Raw genomic sequence first — 21505 nt, forward strand, 5'->3', positions numbered from 1 at the left:
ATTTCCTCCACCACACCTCCACAAAAGGGAGAACTGCCAAATTAGGTTTGGGAATATAGGATCAGGGTTTACGTAACGAAGAAAAGTACAGCAGGCACCAGCAGGTGTGGAAAACAAACCAGCAGGCATCAGCCTTGCTTTTCCATGCTCCTACATGTTGCTTTCTTGTGACTGACTACTTATTTGTGTTCTCCTTTAGATCTTTAAAACTAACAAAAACCTACCATCTGTCAGAGCAGCAGTACCAGTTCACCTCTGAAGCAATGGAACCTGGAAAATTCCTCCATCAGAGATTTCCCCAGGTGCCTCTGAGATTCATGACAAAAGGTACAAGTGGTTCAAGTTGCTCCTTTGCTACCTCCATAGGTTTTATTTCTTCTGTTCATCCGTGTGTGGCAAACAATATTTCAGGGTTCATCAATTGTTAGGCAATGCTTTGAGCTGCACTTTGTTCTCTGCTTTGTTCAGTCAGTAGTCAGCACAAATCTGAAAACCTGCTCTGCTCAGCACTGTGCTCTACCTAAGCACCAAAAGGAACTGAGGCAATGCAGTAGAGAACTGGGCAGTGATGCTAGAGGGAACAAAAATAAAAAGGAAGGTCCATGTAGCACTGAGTTCACGAACATACAAAAACATATTAAAATCTAGTCAAGAATGCTAGCCTTTATTCATTTGTTCTCCTGAACTGTGTAAAAGTGACAGTTTCTTTTTCCGATATTCTTCATTCTCCTGCTCTGCTTCCTCATCTAGTGATCTTCTTACGCATGCTTTTAGTTCCTCAACTCCTTCTCCAGTATATGTAGATATAGGAATTATATCTCTGAAATCAATTGTGTTCTCAGGAATCGCTTCTTCCTCTAGTAAGTGTAGGAAGTCTGAAACATAACAGTTCAAGAGTTAGTAAAAGCTGATACACTGAATCACTACAAAGCCTATTGCATTTAGAAAATAAGACTTTCATCAGTTACAATAGAAAAACATAATGCTTAATTCTTTTGCTTAATTCATCTTAAAAAAAGCTTTCTCACAAGACGAGCAGTAACAGAGCCCTTGCATTATCACATACCAACCCTCACATGGACCATCGTGCAAAGATGTGTACAAAGACATCCCAAGCTGTAGAATATGCAAGATGTGTTTAAGAATCAGGAAAGCTTAAAACCATCCTTCAGGAAATAGAAAGGAATTCACTGCAATGTAACAGCAAAATGGTCAAAAGCCTACACATAGCTGCCCAGAATCTTCACACGCCTTGGTCAAAGCCATGTGATAAACTGCACATCTATCAGCGTCTCTAAGGGGATCCTGAAAGGTCACCACTTGGTACTCATGATACCTAAACTGCAAATTAAAATTAACTCTCCCATAGCTGGGAAAGTCTTTCAGGATCTCTATTTTAACAGCAAAGCCAGCAATAAAGGTACACAGAAACAGAGATCATCTATGTACAGAAATTTGTTTTAAAATATATACAATCTGTGATTCTGTGAAATAACAAGTTTAATAGCCAATTTCCATTAAATTTCAAACAACAACTTGCCAATGCAGTGTTACTCCAATCTTATTAGATCCGTTAAAGATAACTGTTGGAAGTTAATTTACCTTCAGGATTCTGTAATTGTTTCATAAGTTCATTCAGGTTATCTTTTGCACACGGCAAATCCATTTTATTAATGGCAAGCAGTGCAGGCTTTGTCAGAAGTTCTTCATTGTACAGCTCCAATTCCTTAAAAGACAAATACATTTGCCTGAATAAGTATCAGTAGCTTAAAAAGTGCTGCTTCAATTTTACTTATACTCTCTCATTTACTTAGTTGTCTAAACAGATTCAATGTCTAGGCAGCTGTAAGGGTTACTCAGGGACTCAAAAGCAGATGTATTAAAAGAGCCTGATACAAGGAAATGTTCAAACTTTCAGTGATCTTTTGTACTACACAGATAATTCAGGTAAACAGGCTGGATGATTCTGAAACACTCCCTATAAAGGAATGACGGCTTTCTTTTTATTTTTCTGTTCATAAAAAAAATTATGTCTATGAAACATAAGGAAATTCTTGGGACAGGTTTCTGATTCTAAGGATTTTAGGCACAGATAGTGATTTATACCAGAAAAAAAACATAAGAGAACATGACACACCTAAAGGTAAACAAACCAACAAGCTGGAATTCTGAAGACCCATCATCTACAGCTGTAGAACAACTGAGAAAACTGCTAAACTTACACAATATAAGCTGCATCATTTCAATCAGAAGCAATGATAAAAAACAGAAAGAATGAACGTCTGCAAAGCTGAGGCCTGTTGTTTCGTCTCTATTAGGCTATACAGTAAGGGTGTTAAGGCAGAGATTTAGCTACGCTCACATATTCCTACTTCCAGAAGGCTAATGCATTGGAGAACTGAAAAAGCTGCATCTTTTCACCTTCACTCGACCATGACAAAGATCACGACAGATCAATGACGGAGCTGTTAAGCTCAAAGTAAAGCACTTTCATCAGACAGTTAAAGATTTTATCACTTATGAGAATGCTAAGCTTCTTACTTGATCCTTCTATTACAAGCCTAGAAAACACATGAAATTTAAAATTTCTTCATTAAAACTAATGCTTTCTTGGCTCAATGCACAACTACAACTGACAGGATGATAAGAAGTTACCTTAGTTAGAAGCAATACAGTTTCAAAGGCTGTTCTGAATTGAGTCTTATTAGAGAGCTGAAACCCAGCGATATCAACCTGAAAAAGTTACAAGAAACAAAACAAAACACAACAGCTTAGTGTTATGAAATTATGCTACAATATCAAGGCTCTCTCCAATAGCTACTCTGTGGTACCACCTCTGTGAACACTTCCTCATTCCTGGGCAAATAACAGAGGGAAACTACACTCCAAAGAAAAATCACAGGCACTGGAAGCACAAATGAGTTGGGTCTGGGAGGATGGTTCTCAAAGCCCTGATTTTCAAACCCTTCCTTATGGGAAGACTGGGGGGAGGGGATTAAAAAAAAAAAAAAAAAGAAATTACCCACTAGCCTTAATTATTACTGGAACACTTCACAGCTCTAAATTAATTGTCAGGTTTTAATAATAAATTCTGCTTAAGGATTTAATGTAGCATCAGACAGTTGTTTATGCTCCCTATTCTAATAACAAAATAATAGCTATATTTATTATAAAGTATCCAAGTTACAAATGATTTCTGAAATTCCAACTATACTGTAATTAAGATGCATTGTATTTACTACCCTGTCTTTGATTTCAATATGCTGTGTATTTTATTCAACTTACAACTAAGAGGAGGTGTTTGGTTCTTTCCACATGTTTGAGAAATTTGTGTCCCCTCCCCTTGTTCTTATGTGCACCTTCAATCAGTCCTGGGAGATCAGCTACTAAAATCTAGGAAAACAAAAGTTTCAAATAAAAGATTTCCAATATGCACAAGTGATTTTAAACTATTCATGTCTACTACAACTTTATATAAACAAAATAATCCAGACAAAAACCACAAAGAATATCTACTGTGAAAGGCTCCTTTTACAGACACGTACTCCTTGGAATTGTGTGGGGGATCAGTTCTCTGGCATAACACATTGGTTTTTCTCCATACATCAAAAACCCATCATCAGAAGCAGACTGAAACAACGCTACTCTTCCACAGTCATCCTGCTCCTCATGTTCCCCCTCTGTTTATTTATAACTGTCTAAAAAGCAGAGGCATAAAAATGTCTCTGCAACATTTACCTAAGAGTAAAACACATTCTAGGAACTGGGAAAATTGGGCTATCAAGTACATACAGAATTCAAACTGTCACCAGAAAAGAAAATGAAGTCTGCTCCTCGTGGCTACAGAAAAATTGTAATGTCAAATACAAACTCACTTAGCACTGCTCCCCTGAACATGAGAAGCTGCAAGTATTTATCTTCTGCTCTTCAGCTGAAATGTTTATTAGTATACCAGCTGCCAACCAGAGCCCAGCAAGAACTGCCAAAATGAACAGGTCTCTGCTGCTTGGGAGGGCTATGTACAGCTGTAAAGGAGAGCTAAGACAGACTAATAAAGAGCAGAATATTAAAAAACCCCACAGCTACCCATTAACCCACAGGAAGCCAAGACAGAAGAGGGCAGAAGTTATGGCTCGCACCTATCTGACAGCCATTTGGACAGCAGCTGGATTCAGTTAAACAGGGTTCAAAGCCAGCACACAATAAAATTTCAGCATGCAACCCACTTTCTGCTATGAGTTGTGCTCTCCCTTACCAGTCCCACTAACTTTTTAACCGTTACCCATTTCCCAAGCACTTCAAAAGCCTTGCTTCAGAATTTTCCATCTACAGGGATGTGAGATACAGGTGGGTGAACTGCTGACTTGGAAGTAGAAATAGGGAGAGAATAACCACTGGATTGGAATATAAAACCACCCACCTCCTGACGTTTGGTTTCATGACTTGAGTTGTATTCCAAAGAATATTTTTATAGAGCTCAACAAAACTCAGATTCTCTCAAAACAGCACTTGGTTCAGGTATTCTGGTACAATACGTGAAAGGTTCTGACAGCTTTCATGACCTGGTGCTATGAGCTGAACCCCAAGCTCATACTCTCTACATTTGCACCACTGTTATCAAGACTCTTTTGCAAGTAGTACATAACTCAGGTGGCCCTTACTTTTTTTTGTAAAGTACTAAAATAAAACAGGCACTGCTACATATTTCTTTAGAAACCTCGATGTTCTCTTCTAGGAAAATAAAAAGATACAGTGAACTGGCCTCCCCTGAACAATACAGGACAGCCACCTCACACACTGCTCTTAGCTGCTCCCGCTGTTTTGTTTTCAGCAGTTGCAATACTGCGAGCCAAATTACCTCCTCCCACTCACAGATGCTCAGTGCAATCAGAGTCACTAGTTCCCTTGATTTTAGAAAAGAGGTATGTTGTATGTATAGCTTTTATATAGCACCCAGCACTGATGTTTAAAAGCCACAAAATGTAGAATCAGCCAAGATGTAAAGGTCATTGGAAATGATAAACCAGCTGCAGAAAAGAATGTCAGTACGAGTAGCTCTCCTGCTGGAACATAACACTCCAGTAAAAGCAAGAGTTCCTGAGTTCATAGCAGGTAGTTTTTTCAAAGGCTACAATATAAACCAGCTTATTATTTGCAACACAGTTTTCTAGGATGTTACCCATAACAAGCAGATAAAACGAATAAACAAAAAGTTTCCTTTAGCTGTTTGAATCTAGGAGTAGTAGAGAACGGCCCACTTCAAAGGAGGTAACAAAACCTTCCCAGAAAGCTGCATTTCATATGTTGCATAGACTGATGGGTTTGTCTCAACTTGAATACAAATTGACTGAAAACCTGCATGTTTTTAAAAGCCTGGCAATTTAGTTCTCCTTCCTTTAGCATACAATAATGCTGAAGGCTGGTAAATGAAAATTTCAAGTATCAGCTACCAAATCCCCTAAGATTATTGCTTCTGAAGGGGGAAAGAGGAGTTTGCCTTTTCACATCTGAAGGGTAAGCTTTTCCAATTAACTCATGTGAAGACCTTTTATGCATTTGTCTTTTATCTTTGAAGTGCTGATCTCAGTACCTCCTGCGTCATACATACACTTAGAAACAAAACTACATCAAAGATTTAAGCTTGAGGAACAAAAATGTTTACTTAGCTCTACATGGTCCAACTCTGTACCAAAATGTGCTAGTAAGAACCTTATTTTGCATTGGTATTCCTCTCCAATGTTTGAATCCTCAGAAAGCATTCAGAGCACCCCAGAATTACCTGAAGATGCCAGGCAAAATTGGGATCACAAAAAGCGAGGCAGTCTGCAGCTACCACAAGGGAAAGTGGACCCAGCTACCCCTTAAGGATCACACTATTCTGGCTGTTCATGCAGTCACTCTCACTTCATTTTAATTTTGCTTTTTATTTAGAGAAAAGAAGTTAATCCAGAAAGGCAGAACAAGAAGTTATAGTAATTGTATTCCACTTCATTCACTACTATGGATCTGCAGCTGCTGGATAAAGTAGCTCCTATTAAAATTAATTCTGAGAATAACTCATTCATCCCTGAGTCATCTCCACATCGTCAAAATGTGCCTTTTGTGAATAAAATAGCAAGCAATTTTTTGAAACATTTGATCAGCTCCTAAACTTAACAGGAGTAAACTAGGACACAGCAATCTCACTCCCAAACACAAACTCACAACTCTGAGATTATAACGCAGGATTAGAATCACAGAAAAAAGGCAGAGGAAAATGAGAAGCCATTTATTAAAGTGACTTCAGACCAATTCAGCATGCACTGCACTTGACTATAGAGCCACCTTATTACTGTTTTTTTGTTGTTGTTGTTGTTTAAGATTTTCTCCACAACCTCCCTTTAACCCACGTAATTGTCTTATGTATATAGATATATCCAGAAAACTCTACAAGTTAAGTTTCCATTTCTTTTTGAAATGCTGTTAAGGAACATAAATAACCATTACACACAACTTAACCAGAACAAACCTTCATACCAACCTGTTTAAAATCTTCATACATGATCTTTCCTAGCTCAGGCTGTATCGTTGTAACTATGACAAGAGGAAAAAAGAGGAGGGGAAAGACACAAAACTTTTAATTACTAAAAAAAGTTAACATTCAAAAATATTCAAAAGTTGCACAACTTTCTGACTTTAGATGTACATGATACAAGTGTTCAGCAGCAGAAAAGGCAAGCAGAATAAATGGAAAAGGAATATAGAGGAAAAAAAAATAAAATTGGAGAACTCTGTAACTCAGTGGTTCATCAGATCTTGGCACTGTATGCAGTATTGATCCTCCCAGACCAAAGAGGGAATAGAGGAGTCAGAAATTGTTAGACTCAAAATGGTTATTCAGAGCATGGAATGGCTGTCAAATTAGGAAATACGAGAGAGTTAGAATTCTTCTTTAAAAAGACTGTAGAGAATCAGGAGCTACACGAGCAGGTCAGTAGAAATTACCAGAACTCAAATCCTTGCACATCTCTTCTGTAAACATTTGGTGCCATCATTACAAAATATGTGGCAGCCAACTCAGAACACATAAAAAAAGGGGGAGGTGTTCTTCAAAGATGCAGTTAAAACTTCATTACCCCTTGCCAAAGGCACACGGTTACTCAAAACAGTCACTGATGGGCAACCAGACAACTCACTGAGAATTATTAAACATGCATAAATTGGAAGCCCTTATATCACAAACGTGAGCTCACACAGGGGAAGTATCCAAAGCATTTATTACGCACTTCTCTCCAATCATCTGCTTTTGGTTCCATTCAGAAGGCTGTTAACGTCTTCAATGTTGCATGGGTATCACTTGTGTTTTCACCTATAGTATTTCTGTACTCTTAATTATCAGAAACATGAAGATCATTTTAGGACACACAGCATGTCCCAGTGCCTTTGGCAGCTTTTAACTGACTGTCAGGAAAACATAGGCTCTGTAGTCATGCTATTGTTAATGCTCAGTATAACGGTAGCTTACTCAAGAGTAACTTTAAAACAGAATTTTTGGAGATGGAGAGGCAGAGTAATGGAGATCAGACTGACCAGAAGGATCAGCGTGGTGGTTTTTTGTTGTTCCATTTAATTACTTGCAGAACTGATGATGATGCAAAGGCCTGAAGTTTTTTTTTTTATCAGAATATCCAGAACTAAAGTCTGGAAGAAAGGGAAGGAGGGCAAACATCTGTAGTCTTCGTATGTGAATCTACTATAGTTATTTCAAAGTGCTATTTTTCATTCAGTTTGTTTTGCAAGTCATCTGCTTAATTAAGTAACTTCGACTAGCCTCCAATTACTTTCCTCACTAATGTCAAACAGAAAACCATCACATGGACCTCTCCTCATGCACGAACCCCTCCATGTGATTACTGGATGTCTCTGTAGATTTCAACACATATCTGTTTAACACACAGCATCTGAAGAGACAGTGGGTGAGGACAACATCTTTTCACAGGTAGAACTCTGGATAAATGATCTAGGCAAAATACAGGCAGCAGTAGCACAGCACACCAAATTACTTTTTAATTAAAGAATGTTCAGATGGCTAATCCTTAGAAAGGGTAATAATAGTGTATCTTTCAGTAGATACTCAAAACTGAAGTCTTACTCTGTTGCAAGAACAGGTGGTAGCTATTTCCAAAGATGCTTACGCAAAAGAACACGATTCTGCATATTCAGTAGAGTGAGGGCACTGGTCTCAAAGGAAACAAAAAGGGATGAGACTAAAATAAATCGACCTCGCATTAATAGCTTCAAGCACTACGGATGCGTACATGTGAACAACTAAGGATGTAAAAGGAACTAGTTATTGACATGGAAAGCTATTTCTAAAGGTATTTGGTATAATTCATAATCTGTGCAACATATTTAGCAAGCAACATGGTTATCTCCTATTTTTTATTATAAACTTGTAAACCTTTATTATAAACCTTCTTCTTCTCTTGAATATTACAGCATTAAAAATAAGAGTATGAACTTACACGCATAATTTGCAATCTCAGGTTTGGCCTGAGAAATCTTGCTTAGCAATGATGATTTTCCTGCATTTGGAAACCTAGAGGGAAAGTCAGAATTTATACAGTGAATAAACACATGTGATTCTTGTATATTTTATTACCCAACATACTGTATTACTTAGTTAAACTCAATGCTATAGATTAATTCACGACCTTTTAACACTTTTTTTAAACAGTTACTTTCTTTTTTTTTAAAACTAAATTTGAATCTTTTTTTTTTTTTTAATAAATTTGTTGATGCATTCCAGGGCTGCAGGAAGTATGTGAGGCATCTGCACAGATTTTTAAGGTAACAAAGTCGTATGAGTGATCCTGAAATTACCACTGCTTAGCCAAGAAAAGAGAGAGCTCCAGGATCTCATCAGCATAAATACCTGAGAGGAAGGTGCCAAGAGAGAGAACACAGCTCTTTTCAGTGTCAGGAAAGAGGCAGTGGGCACAAACTGGAACACAGGAGACTGAACACTAGACAGCACCTCCATGCTCTGCAGGTGACAGAGCAGTGGCACAGGCTGCATAGAGGCTGTGGGGCCTCCTCCTTAATCACCTGGATGTGATGACCTGCTATGGGTAGCCCTGCTCATTTTAAAGAATTGTCTGAGCTGTAAAGGACACAACAGTTTTGATCCCTGTCAAACGTTAAGTTGTAGTCAGAGTCTGTAAGTTTTCTTATAGCAACCTGCTCCACACAGGAGACCACACAAGACTTATATTCCACCCAAGATCAGTTACTCAGCACAGTGCTTCACTGCAACAGGGATCGAAGGAAATGGAGTCTGCTTGCAAATGATTATTAGTCACAAAGGCGTGGGTACCTCAGAATACATAAAACTCTGTAGTTTTTGTAGCCATACAAAAAACTCTGTAGTCTCCACATAAAGACACGCAATCATAACCTGTTTGCAAGTACAACTAACACGAAAAATAAGACTAATATTAAATTAAAGGGCTTTATGGAGGGGCAGTTATGATAGGCTTGTAAAGGCTTTCCTCAAAAAGATCAGAGACACAAAGACTCTGTTAGAACAGAAAATTATTCAGGGTAATTTTAATGCTCTCTGATATTGAGAAGTGCCTTAAAGACAGCCTGGAAAGTTACTCTGGTCATATCCTCAAGCATGTATTTTGCTTCCACTGAAGCACAATATCCTCTTTGAAGTTTAAATTGCAACCTACACTATCCATCACAATCTGCACCAAACTTGAGGCCCCTTCTAATGCCTAGATGCTTTCAGACCTGATTTAATAGCACACCACTTAGAAATCTACTGAAGTACAAGTAACAAACTCTACAAGATCAAAGTACAATCACAAATTATCAGAGATTGATTTATACTCTCAACAAGAAAATAATCATCTCCTCAAATTAAATGGTATTTATGTAATGAGTTTTAAAGGGAAACCGTCAGATAAAACATAGGCTAAAATGAAAGGTTAAAGAAACACCACAGAACTCCTATATTTTACACAACTCTAAAACCAAAATATTCTGTATAACATAATTACTGGAGATTACTTGAAAATGATGTAACTAATATTTCTGTTATTATCAGGGCTACTGAACTATTTCTAATAAATAAAAAAAAAAATCCAGCTGTATTTAGGGCTCCATTCTGTGAGGGAATATACAAACTAAAGTACTTCAGCTTAAAACCAGTTGCTTTTACTTTACAATGTTTACTGATTATTTTTTTTTTAATGAATAAGGACTGAAAGGGAAAAATAATGCCAAGCAGACCGATCCTTACACAACTGTGGTTTGTTAAAAGCTCTGTCCAAATAAATGTTTACCTGTGTTGTTAATAAGCAGCAACACTGAAAAGCACCAGTGCAAAAGAAATACAAACCCTACTGTTCTAGCTTGTAATTTCTTCCTTCCCACATTGCATCCAGTTTATTGGGACAGTGGGCTACGTAGCCTTCAATATTTTCTTTAAGACTATCTACTGAAAGGATCCACTTATGCCAGTATCATTCAGTGGAAGAACCAATATGGATACTGCTCTTGACTTTGTTTGATACCTACCACTTAAACTACAAACCTTCGCTAACAGTATTTTGAAAATCATTGCAGTTGCTGAATTCATGTTAAACTGATGACCACGATTAACAAAGCATAACCAATGGTTTCTGAATTTTAGAATTAATTTTAATAGGTTTTAAGTGCTTATTTTCACAGACTTGAAGTAATTGAAGTGGCAAAGTTACAACGACACTCAAACTCCACCTCTGTAATTTCTTTCACATCCCTTTAGAAATTTAGTGCTCTAATTTTTGATGTCAGTTCTCAAACCACAACACAGAACTGCAGTACTTACCCAACTAAGCCCACGTCGGCTATAAGTTTCAAATCAAGATGAACAATTCGCCTCTGACCTTTGCAAGGCAAGAAGTTTGTGGCCAAAGTGCCACCGAGACCTCCCCGAGCTGCCAGGAATCTCTCTCCTGCTCCATTAAGTTCTCCTGAAAATAAATCAGTTAGTGAAAAAGCATAACTTCCTGCAATGGTTCAGGTGTGATTTCCCATTTCAATGAAGAAAGAATCTTCCATGCTATTTTACAAAGAGGCATCTCTATTGAATGTGCTCTTCCTGGTTACCAGTAATTACTACTTTTTTTTTTTTTTTTTTTTAATAATGAACATTTTAGATAACCTGAAATACTGGCACTCAGCAAGGATCTTTATTTTTCTAAGCTATGTCATAATTCAGTAAAGTCAGTGGGACGCTTCACTGAGCTTAAGGACACATCATTAATCCAATAATAGACCATTATGGCTTCCAGCCACAGGGAATTGTTGCAACAAATGTTCTGCTGCATACAGCAGTACAAATTAACTATTACTAATTTCTGGAAGGGGCCTCTGCCTGTCCAGCATTTTCTAAGTATAATTTTTGTCAATTTCTGTCTGGCCAACAACAATAACAAAAAAAAGCAAACACCACATATTTTGGGATATGTGTAGCATTAGAAGTCTACAAAATGTCGAGAAATATCGATAAATGACATTATATACTAGGATATATTAAATGAAAGCACAAGTTCTTACCAATCTTCTTCCCATCATCATCAAGAACTGAAATCCCTGGTGGCACATGCACTTCACAGTCCTTCCCTTTTTCACCTTTCAGTGCTTTAAGGCTGGGAGACATTAAGCCAGGCTCAGTAACTTAAACGCTTTGCTATGCGGGAAGGACAGATGCTAACAACCAGACGAACCTGCTGTTGGCTCCTGTTCCAGCCACAAATCGCTTCTTTGGGTACCTCGCCTTCACGCTCTTTAGGGTCGATCTTTCCTGGGCAACGAACCAGACATCGCCACCTCTCCCTCCTTCCCCACCCAGGCGGGGATAACCCATTCCACCTGTTCCTCCTCTCACATACAGCCGCAAATCATCGATGAAGTTTCCATACTAAGAAGGCACAAAGCTTCGCATCAGCACTTCATTCTGTTTAGCTTTCATTTTAGAGCCACTAGATAAAGCCTGGATAAAATGCCTCACGTAGCTCTTTTTTTCTGGCAATGAAGTTCTGAAAGCAGACACAGAGTAGAATCACAGAATCCCTAAGGCTGAGCAGCTCTCTGAACGACCCAGTCCAACCTCCAACCCATCCCTCCACACCACACCCACAAGCTCTCCGCGCAGCCCTCCCGGACACCGAGCGGTGCGGGCAACGGCCGCCACGTCCTTCTCAGCAATGGGCAGCGCTCAGGCCGGGCCACGGGCACAAAGCCCTCGCAGGGCCGGAGCCCCAGGCGTGCAGGACGGCGAGGCCTCAGGGGTGAAAGCGGCCACGGCAGCCACGCGGAGGGCCGCGCAGCCGCTAGGGCCGCCCCGCCCGCGGCTGCCCCGCACTGACCCTCCGCAGCGCCGCTCCTCCACACCGCACCATGCTGGAGGCCACCGCCTCCCCGCAGGCCCGGCGTGCGGCAGTAGAGGTTCGGCTCAACCCCCAGCAGCCGCCATCGCCGCGGCGGCGCGGTGAGGTGGGGCGGCGGTACGCATGCGCGGCCCTTCCCGCGCCGAGGGTGCCTCCCTGCGGCTCCCACCTGTTACGTGAAGAGGGGGTTACGAATGTGTGTTGTGCCACCTGTGCTGCTATCAGCCCAACGGAACGTTCACCCAACGCCCAGGGTGCGTCCCACCGTCATCCGAAATCTGGAAAGAAAACTCTCCAACTGCAATGTGGTGTTCGAAGTCGGCATGCCTTTATTCCTCACAGCAGCACCCGGTGACACGACAAGCAAGCACACCTCCTCAGATTCAGGTTCTGCATTCAAACAGTTAAGACATATATATGAAGTACTTTTGCATACACATTCTTTTTCAAGGACTGGCTAATATATGCTAATGTCCCTCTGGGCATGCTCACTAACATCTAGGATGGTCAAGTGCCCACCTGTTTCTTCCCCATTTTCTGCCATCAGCTTCATCACAGAGACCTTTGGCTGATTTTCAACCGCTTTTCTTCAATTTGGAAAATCTCCATTGCTTATTATGCCATGGTGAGCAACATTTAGAGTGATACAGGTGGAATCCAAGGAAGATGTCCTTGCACCTTCTCGGTGTAGAAGATGGAAGTGTTCTCTTATGACTCCTGTGCTTCTTGTGAGGCAAAATCATTGAGGTGAAAGATAAAAGTATCCTATTACGTTGGCAGTGCAAAATTGTTGAGGAAAACATGACTATTCGCCCACTGAAGTTGAAATGGAAAGTTTTAGAACCATCACTCACGGATTCCTTTTGCTGAACTAATATACTGGTTCTTAAGCTAATGTGCTAATCCCTATTGCGAAGCAAAGCGACCTATGTCACCATCAGGTGCCATCTTAAGAATTTGCCTGACTTTTTTCATGGCCTAGAGCAAGATTTGGAAAGGATTTACAATGTATAAGCAAAATAGGAGCTACATAGTTCAATTCTTCTGTGTATTGTTGTAACTTATTTTGGACACAGTAACAGGCCCAATACCTAGATTCAGAAACAAGACAAAACAATAAAACAATAGTAGTAATAAAACTACCTATAAATAGTTCCATATAGTCTTTTAGATGGGGCAAAGGAAACTTGAATCTGCTAAAATTTTAGAAATAAATGAGGAAAAAGTTTATTTTTAAATGAAATTGGGAAAGGATGAACAAAAAAAATAAAAATCCGAACTCCTTATATTTTCAGTTGACCCCTTCTGACTTGAAATTTTATTTATTGTGCAACTGGATTATTCAGAAAAGTGTGCAGAAGAAGCATGGTTGATGGGCCTGGCGGCTGATGATGATCTTGATTAATGAAATAAAAATATACTTCAATTGAATAAAATTTTACAAGATGCTGCAATATGAAATGCTTTTACTTTTTCTTTTTTTTTTTTTTTTTTTTTTTTTTGTCTTGTAGCGCCATGGTCAGTGGGATTTTTAATAGTATTTTTAGAAGGCCTGAGTAATTTTTATGTTCCCTTTCTTTCCACCTACATGTACAGTATATACAAATACAGTCAAAAGCTTTTGACTCAGTTGATTATTGCTGACCTGCTTCTTCTGCTGCTTCTTGTTATTTTTGCCAATCAATTATCTATTCTTTTTCAGCTTAAAATTACTTCAAATTTCTACCAAGTAGATGAGCTTGTATCATACTGTCATGGAATTTTAAAAGCAGAAGATTTTTCGGTGATATAAATGAGAGAGTGGGAAAGGATGTGACCACCTCCTGTTGAGCCTCTGATAAATCCCTCAAAATCAGAGCATGCTTGTCCTGAGAACGTGAGTGGCAGAACAGAAATTACTACAGCAGCAGCAAGTGCAAAACCCCCAGCCATACTTTGGTAGGGATGGCATCTAAAATGCTGAAACAGGTGTTACATAAAAGCTAGTAGTTGTTTTTTTTTCAATGCATCTTTTAAGGATGTTACAATCTCTCTAGAGAACATCAGCTTGCCCTCCAACTTTAACTTTTATCTGAGGTATCCCAGTGAGCCCACAGAGAACAGACTGCCTGTGTGCTGGGTGAGGGAGCCGTTGGCAGAGGTCAGGTCATGTCACGAATTGCTCCCTGTAGATCCCCATCTCTCTGTGTGTTAATTTTGTGAAGTCAGGTCAGCTGAACCTGTGCCGTGATAGCTTACGTACAAACATAAGACAGATGATCTGCCCAACCAGAGATCTGTAAGTGTGGTCTAAATCACTTGCAAAACTTTTGGGAAGTAGAGATTTACGAGTCAAATGTGGTTTCAATAAAAAAAAAAAACTTCAATAAAACATATAATATCACCTGGAAAGAATGAAAATACAGGGTCAGGAGAGGAGCTGTGAAGTGAGATAGCCATAGATAACATTTGAAAAGGAAAGTGTCAGTCATAAAGGGCTGGGTTTTGAATACTTGATAATTTTTCTGTAGTCCTGGTAAGATTAATAAGCACACACTATTGAAATCTGGTGATGATTTACACTTGGGAATCACCGTAAGTCCAGAGAACATCTCAGGACATATATTTCCATTTAAAGTAAGGAGGTATCAGTGTCATTGCTGAAGGAACTTAAAGCCCTTAGGTGAAAGCTCATCTGGGGTACCGTGGAAGTTTGTAGTTGTTCTATAGTTGAGCTAAGGTGGAACTGAAGTAGAGAAAGAGTAGGTGGGTCACCAGAAAGACTGGGAGCATTTTGTACAAACAGATTTGGCTCAGCTTGTTTATTTCAATAAAACAAAAACAGAGGAGATAGGAGTGTTCTCTGTAAATATATGAGGAAAATAAAAATGAAGGATGAAAACCATTTAATTTGCAGGTCAGTGTTGATACATGAATAAATAGATACGAACTAGCCATTAATAAATTTAGTCAGAAGATTAGAAAAATGTTTCCAATCATTACAGCAATCAAATTCTGAAACAGTGTTTCCTTGGAATTAGTGGGAACAAAAAATATAGCCACTTCTGATGTGGTACTTGATAAATTGAGAGGCAATTGTACAGCACAGTTTCTACAGTGGCAGGAGCTAGGCTCTGTGATTCAGGAGTGCCTTTCTGTTGCATGTTACTATGCAAATAAATAGTAAAAAGAGCAGAACATTTTGTCCAGATTTAAGGTTGTTAAAATGGGAAGGACTTGTCCATCTGATCTGAACAATAGGCAAGGTTCAGGTGTCCTCACTTATGTAAAAGCTAGATTGTGCTACAGTAAAGCATATGATGTCAGCATTATATAGAAAGAATGGAAAAGGAAAGGTTGAAAGGAAAGATTAGCAGTAGAATGGTACATGAGAAAGTCATGGAGGAGTTGCAGGCGGCAAGAAGGCCATCTGCAAAGTTCTTTCAGGATAAAATCATAATTTCCGTGCTCTCCTTGGATACCAGTGTAGGTACATCTAATTACTCTGGTTTCTCATGCTACGTTCTTCCTCTTTTGAGCTAAATACTCTTTGAATTTAGCACTACTGCATCATTATAATAGAGCTAAATTAATTCATTGTGAATCATTGATGACATTACTGCATCAGTGAACAAGAGAAGGGCAACTGATGTCATCTATCTGAACTCCATCAAGGTCCTTGGCACAGTCCTCCACAACATCCTTCTCTCCAAACTGGAAATACATGGATTTAGCGGGTGGACTATTCAATGAGGAGCTGGTTGTGAGGTCATACCCAGAGAGTGGTGCTCAGTGGCTCAGTGTCCAAATGGTGCCCCTTAGGGCTCAGTGCTGGGGCCTGTGCTCTTTAACATTCCATACAAGCAATGAATATACAGATGATATTGTATATCCAAGAGCTTGACTTACGTAGCTATTACACTAGAGCAGAAAAGAAGGACGTTCACTCTATCCTGGGTTTGGGTGGGAAACTCTGGTGGAGTGGATCACCAGAAGAGCTCCTTCCCCACTGGTAGTCAGCTCTTAAATGGGTCTAGGAGAGGTGCAGCCAGGCTCCCCCCCTTCCTGCGGCACAGGAGAATTGCCTTCACCTGTGCTCCTGTGGCTGACTCAGTGCTCGCCTCAGGTGGTCAATCAGAGGTTCAGGCCATGACTCAGCAGTTCCCATACACATTTTCATCAATGACATAGACATTGGGATTGAGTGCACCCTTAGCAGTTTGCAGATGACATCAAGCTGTGTGGTATAGCTGACACATCCGAGGGGCAGAATGCCATTCAGAGAGACCCTGACAAGCTAAAAGAAGTGCAGCTAGCAGATCAGGGATCTGCTACCTTCTGTTGATCCTACCCTTCTGTTCTGCACTGTGAGTCCTCACCTGCAGTTCTGTGTCCAGATGTGGAGTCTTCAGTACAGGAGAGCTGTGGATCTGTTTGAACATGTCCAGAGGAGAGCCACAAAAATGATCCCAGGGATAGAATGCCTATCCTATGAGGACAGGCTGAGAGAGCTGGGGCTGTTTGGCCTGGAGAAGAGAAGGCTCCTGGGAGACCTGAGAGTGGCCTGTCAGTATCTAAAGGGGATCTACAGGAAAGAAGAAGGCCAATTCTTTAGCAGAGTCTGTTGTGATAGGATGAGGGGTAATGGTTTCAAACTAAAGGAGAGATTTAGACAGTATATAACAAAGATATTTTTTTTCACAAAAAAAAAAAAAACTGGTGGTGAGGCACTGACACAGGCTGCACAGGGAGCTGGTGGATGCCAATTCCTGGAGGCACCAAGGACAGGCTGGAAAGGGCTCTGGGAATCCCAGTCTAGCTGTAGGTGTCCCTGTTCATTACAGGAGAGGGTTCCTTCCAACTCAAATGATTCATAATTCTTTGATTATGACTACTGAGAGTGATGGAGTCTGTAGCTTGTCAACCTAACAGACCATATCTTCCATGTGCTGAATTTCCCTGACACACAGCAGGAGGTCAAACCCAATAATGGGCTGATATGTAGAGTAGTCCAGGCATGATAGCAGGGCTGCTAACTAGGATTAATTCAGTCATGTAATCAATTAACAGCTCAACCTGAAAAAAGTGTAATAAAAAAAACCTGATCTACATATATTGCGAATAGAAGGTATTAAATGCGTTGACTTCAATTCTGGATTTGTTTTGACACTGAGCAAAGGTCACGTCAACAAATTCCTACCATCAAGAAGTTAAATAACATTTCCTTTGAAATGTGCCATTGTGCACTTTCTGGAACCTTCTATACCGCTAAGTACATGAGCACACACATGAGATACTTCAGATGCTGCTCATCAGTGTTGCGGAGGGTGACTCAATTCTTGATACTCATTGAATCCCGTTTGTGTCAGGGTGTGCAGATGTGTAGGCACACAAATATCTGTAAATCAGCCATACGGAAGACTGTTAGTGTTTCCAAAATGATTTAATATGTAGTCAATACATATTCTGAGTTCCATGCTCAATAAAGCTTTAGTTCCTGCTATTTCTGTTCTTGCTGCATTCTTCAAATCCTGGATATGATAGCATGAAACTCACAAAAGTTCTGCTACATCAAATCACAGTCCTACGTTTCTTTTCTGGCATGATATAAATAACTAGGCAGTGCATTGTGTCGCCAACATTAGCAAGAAACCATAAAACCTCTTTCCATGAGAATTTTAAGGCTTTCAGCCACCGTATTTAGCATTTGTACTTTATATGCAGTTTTTCACAGTCTAAGGAAAAAGAAACATGCATGGAAATATTTGGAAGTGAACCAAAATCATTGTAGTGTCACAGCTTTATTTTAAAGTAGAACTGAAGTAATTAAATAATACGGGTTGATTCTCTTCCCTTGCCTTTACAAACATGCAGAAAATGCTTCCTTACAATGCCACAAATGGAAATAAAGGTTGAATGAAGTAACTGTATCAGCATATCCAAAGTTCAGATGCTCCCCAAAATTGTTGTATTATTTCTGTCAATGTGGTTATTCTTCTTATTAATAAAGGAAGAGATTTTATCACTGCTGAGGACAAACTCTTCAGTACTACGAAGTGCCACTAGATGGAGATGCCTCAACCGCAGTGATGAGAGGACTGAGCTGCAGTGCAGCAGTTCAAAACTTGTGTTAGACAACTATGGACGTTGGAAGAATTTTGAAGGAAATGTTTTGGCTGTCAGTTGGGTAGCTTAAAATCACAGAAAGTTACCTTTGACTTTTTTCAGTCTCCTAGGACTAACTGTGTGAAACACTGTGCTGATGTTGGTGAGTTTACACCTGGTGTGCGCTGCACCTACTGCATTCCTCCTGAGCCCCTGCAGAGTGAGGAATACAGCACAAATTTTCTCAAAATTTAATTTATATTGAGGCACCAACTGAAAAAAAAGCTGCTTCCTATGCATATACACAGGGTCTCCTACCTTAAGGTCTTTCACCTAAGATCTGAGAGTTTCTGTAGCTTTGGGATGTGTTGGATTCTACAGATTTATGTTCCTGGATCTTGCTGTGAAACAGAAATTTTAATGACAGTGCTTACCTAGTAAGTGCAATCAATGTCTTTCTTCATTGTGCTTCTTTAGTTCCACCCTGCATACTTCCTGGGACATCCTTCACAATTACTAACAACCGATAATTTTGATCTCTGACAGTTTAAATCCATGGCTCATCTGTGTAACAGGTGGCACTCTCCCATGGAGAATCCTTCTGTGCCTGACTGTCAAACAGAACTGATGGCATGAGGAAAATGAAATGTGTAGGTCAGCCTTCAGAACCATACTTGGCCAAAGAGGTGAATTTTTAGATTTCATCAAAGCAATTTCATAGAATCATAGACTCATAGAATGGGCTGGATTGAAAAGGACCACAGTGATCATCTAGTTTCAACCCTCGTGCTTTGTGCAGGGTCACCAACCAGCAGACCAGGCTGCCCACAGCCACTTCCAGCCTGGCCATTAATGCCTCCAGGGATGGGGCATCCACAACCTCCTTGTGCAAGCTGTTCCAGTGCATCACCACCCTTTCTGTGAAAAACTTCCTCCTAAATCTAACCTAAACCTCCCCTGTCTCAGTTTAAGACCATTCCCCCTTGTCCTATCACTATTTACCCTCATAAACAGCCGTTCCCTCTCCTGTTTCTATGCTCCCTTCAAGTACTGGAAGGACACAATGAGGTCTCCCTGAAGCCTCCTCTTTTCCAAGCTAAATTTGACGTAAATAGAATCTTGAAAGAACATTGCTGATGAGAAGGCACTTGAAATAGTGGGCTGATTTTTTTGTTTGAAGAATTTGTCCTAAGGAAAAAAAAAAGGCCCTTTACATTTTGGTTACTACAATTGTGTTCTGGAATATGACGGCAAATTTATTAACTAGATTAGGAGATGTAATTAAGAAGTGATGAAAATAAATACGTATGATGAAGAAAAGGGGTTGAGGACTGCGATCAGTGGCAGTTGGAGCAGAAGGAACCACTGTGTTTGTGCCAGTGCTCACACACCTACATGCCTGGAGTGGGAACTAAACGGCAGGAAGGAACTGCTGTAGTGGCAAAGCACCTATTTGCTTCTTTATGTGCCATTCTAATTTTACTGCTTTCAAATCTGCACACTGCCTGTCAAATTTTGGCTGTTCCTCTGCAAGCTGAATCATGGCTAATAAATTTGATATTTCATAAAGGAAAAGCTTTTCTTAAGTTAAACACTGAATACCAAAAGCCAACTTGAGCTTTCTTAAAGGTAGGTTCCTTGCACAACCTGCTTAGTGCTGCAGGCTCCTTGGTTATTAATGCTGCCCTAGAATGTGAAGGCGCTAACATAGCTTTAGCTTCTTTCAAATATACAGGGAGTTCCCATGTAAGATAGCTGTGTTCCAGTTTCCTGGATGTTTTCTTCTGTATGGCTGTGTAGGCATCACTTTGGAACAAGGCATAGAAACTGTTTGCATTGCTAAGCTGGGCAGGCTTCCTGCAGATTGCTGGTTATTCTGAGCACTGCTGTTTCAGAGCAGATCTGTATCTTCCTTTAAGTCCTGTGTACATTGTTTTCATGGCAGAAGTCAGTACATTTTCAGTTACAAGAACAGGCTGTTCCTGTCACGTTCTGCTCCACCAAAGCATGTTATGAAAGTGAGATAGAACCAATTTTACTGCATGTTGGTCCATGTTCCCATCAGCCACGCCTTCCCATAGCAAAAGGACCTGCTGGAACTGAGACCGTTACCAGTTTTACGTGCCTGAGTACTTCAGGCATCACTCTGTTATATCATTTTTCATAGATGGTAATGTACTGCATAGAACAATAAAGTTTGAATTGTGTTCTTGAGCTGCTGGGTAACACTTGAATTCAATAAAGGAATTTGAGTGCAGATCAGCTCCAGGAGCCCTCTCCTGCTGTATGGCAGACTGCACTCTGTCAGGCAACATCTCAGCAAGGATCTCTCCTCACTCACAGGCTGAACGAGAGCTGTTGAAGAGAAGGAGCAAAGCTGTGAGGCTGCCCACATCCTGCCAGTGCCTCAGACCCTCGACATTAGCTGTGAGCACCAGAACAGCTTTATAAAAAGACACGTTCTGTATGGCAGCCACCAGACAGGTGACACAGAGCACTTGGTCTTCAGTGGCCTGAATGCTACTTGTGTACAAACTATTTGCCCCTTGTTGTGATAGAATGATTGCATGTGAAAAGAAGTTGGTTTTCTACCTGAGCTTTCCATGCACATATTTGCCTTTGGCTTCCAAGCATGGCTCTGCAGAGCAGCTTTGTTTGCCATTCCTCTCACCACAGGACACAGAAACACTTCACATCCACAGATCCTCACATCACACAGGACAGATTCTGGCGTTCTATATAAACAGACAAGGAAATCTCATCACTAGTAAAAGCCCCAGGGCTGTGGACAGAAAGACAAGCAGCTACATCTGCTGGGTTTGCTCTAACAAACTTTGAACAAACCCCAGTGCCTTTGAAGGCAGAAGGCTGATCCTTTCTTAAAGAGATTGCCTTCTTTGCAGAGCTAGAAAACACACATGTGAGATATGAGGCAGCCCGTCAAACATGATCTGCGTTTCAGAATATACCCCAATTCATTCCTTGGTGATCTAAGGGAG

At 40.2% G+C, this 21505-nt stretch overlaps 1 protein-coding gene across 1 annotated transcript; it reads right to left on the reverse strand.

The window, feature by feature from the left end:
- Positions 1 to 637: 637 nt before the first annotated feature.
- Positions 638 to 12521, reverse strand: GTPBP10 (GTP binding protein 10). The gene is made up of 10 exons (XM_042817190.1): positions 12402 to 12521; positions 11760 to 11953; positions 11590 to 11681; positions 10859 to 11003; positions 8505 to 8578; positions 6521 to 6573; positions 3286 to 3393; positions 2656 to 2733; positions 1603 to 1726; positions 638 to 875 (listed from the first exon to the last, which is right to left on the reverse strand). The coding sequence occupies exons 1-10, from the start codon at positions 12432 to 12434 to the stop codon at positions 658 to 660; spliced, it is 1119 nt and encodes a 372-aa protein (XP_042673124.1). The 5' UTR covers positions 12435 to 12521; the 3' UTR covers positions 638 to 657.
- Positions 12522 to 21505: the final 8984 nt, after the last annotated feature.

Source organism: Centrocercus urophasianus, unplaced genomic scaffold, assembly GCF_019232065.1.
Source record: "Centrocercus urophasianus isolate 14NV4802_14NV808 unplaced genomic scaffold, USGS_Curo_1.0 seq_16, whole genome shotgun sequence".
NCBI classification, from domain to species: Eukaryota; Metazoa; Chordata; class Aves; order Galliformes; family Phasianidae; genus Centrocercus; species Centrocercus urophasianus.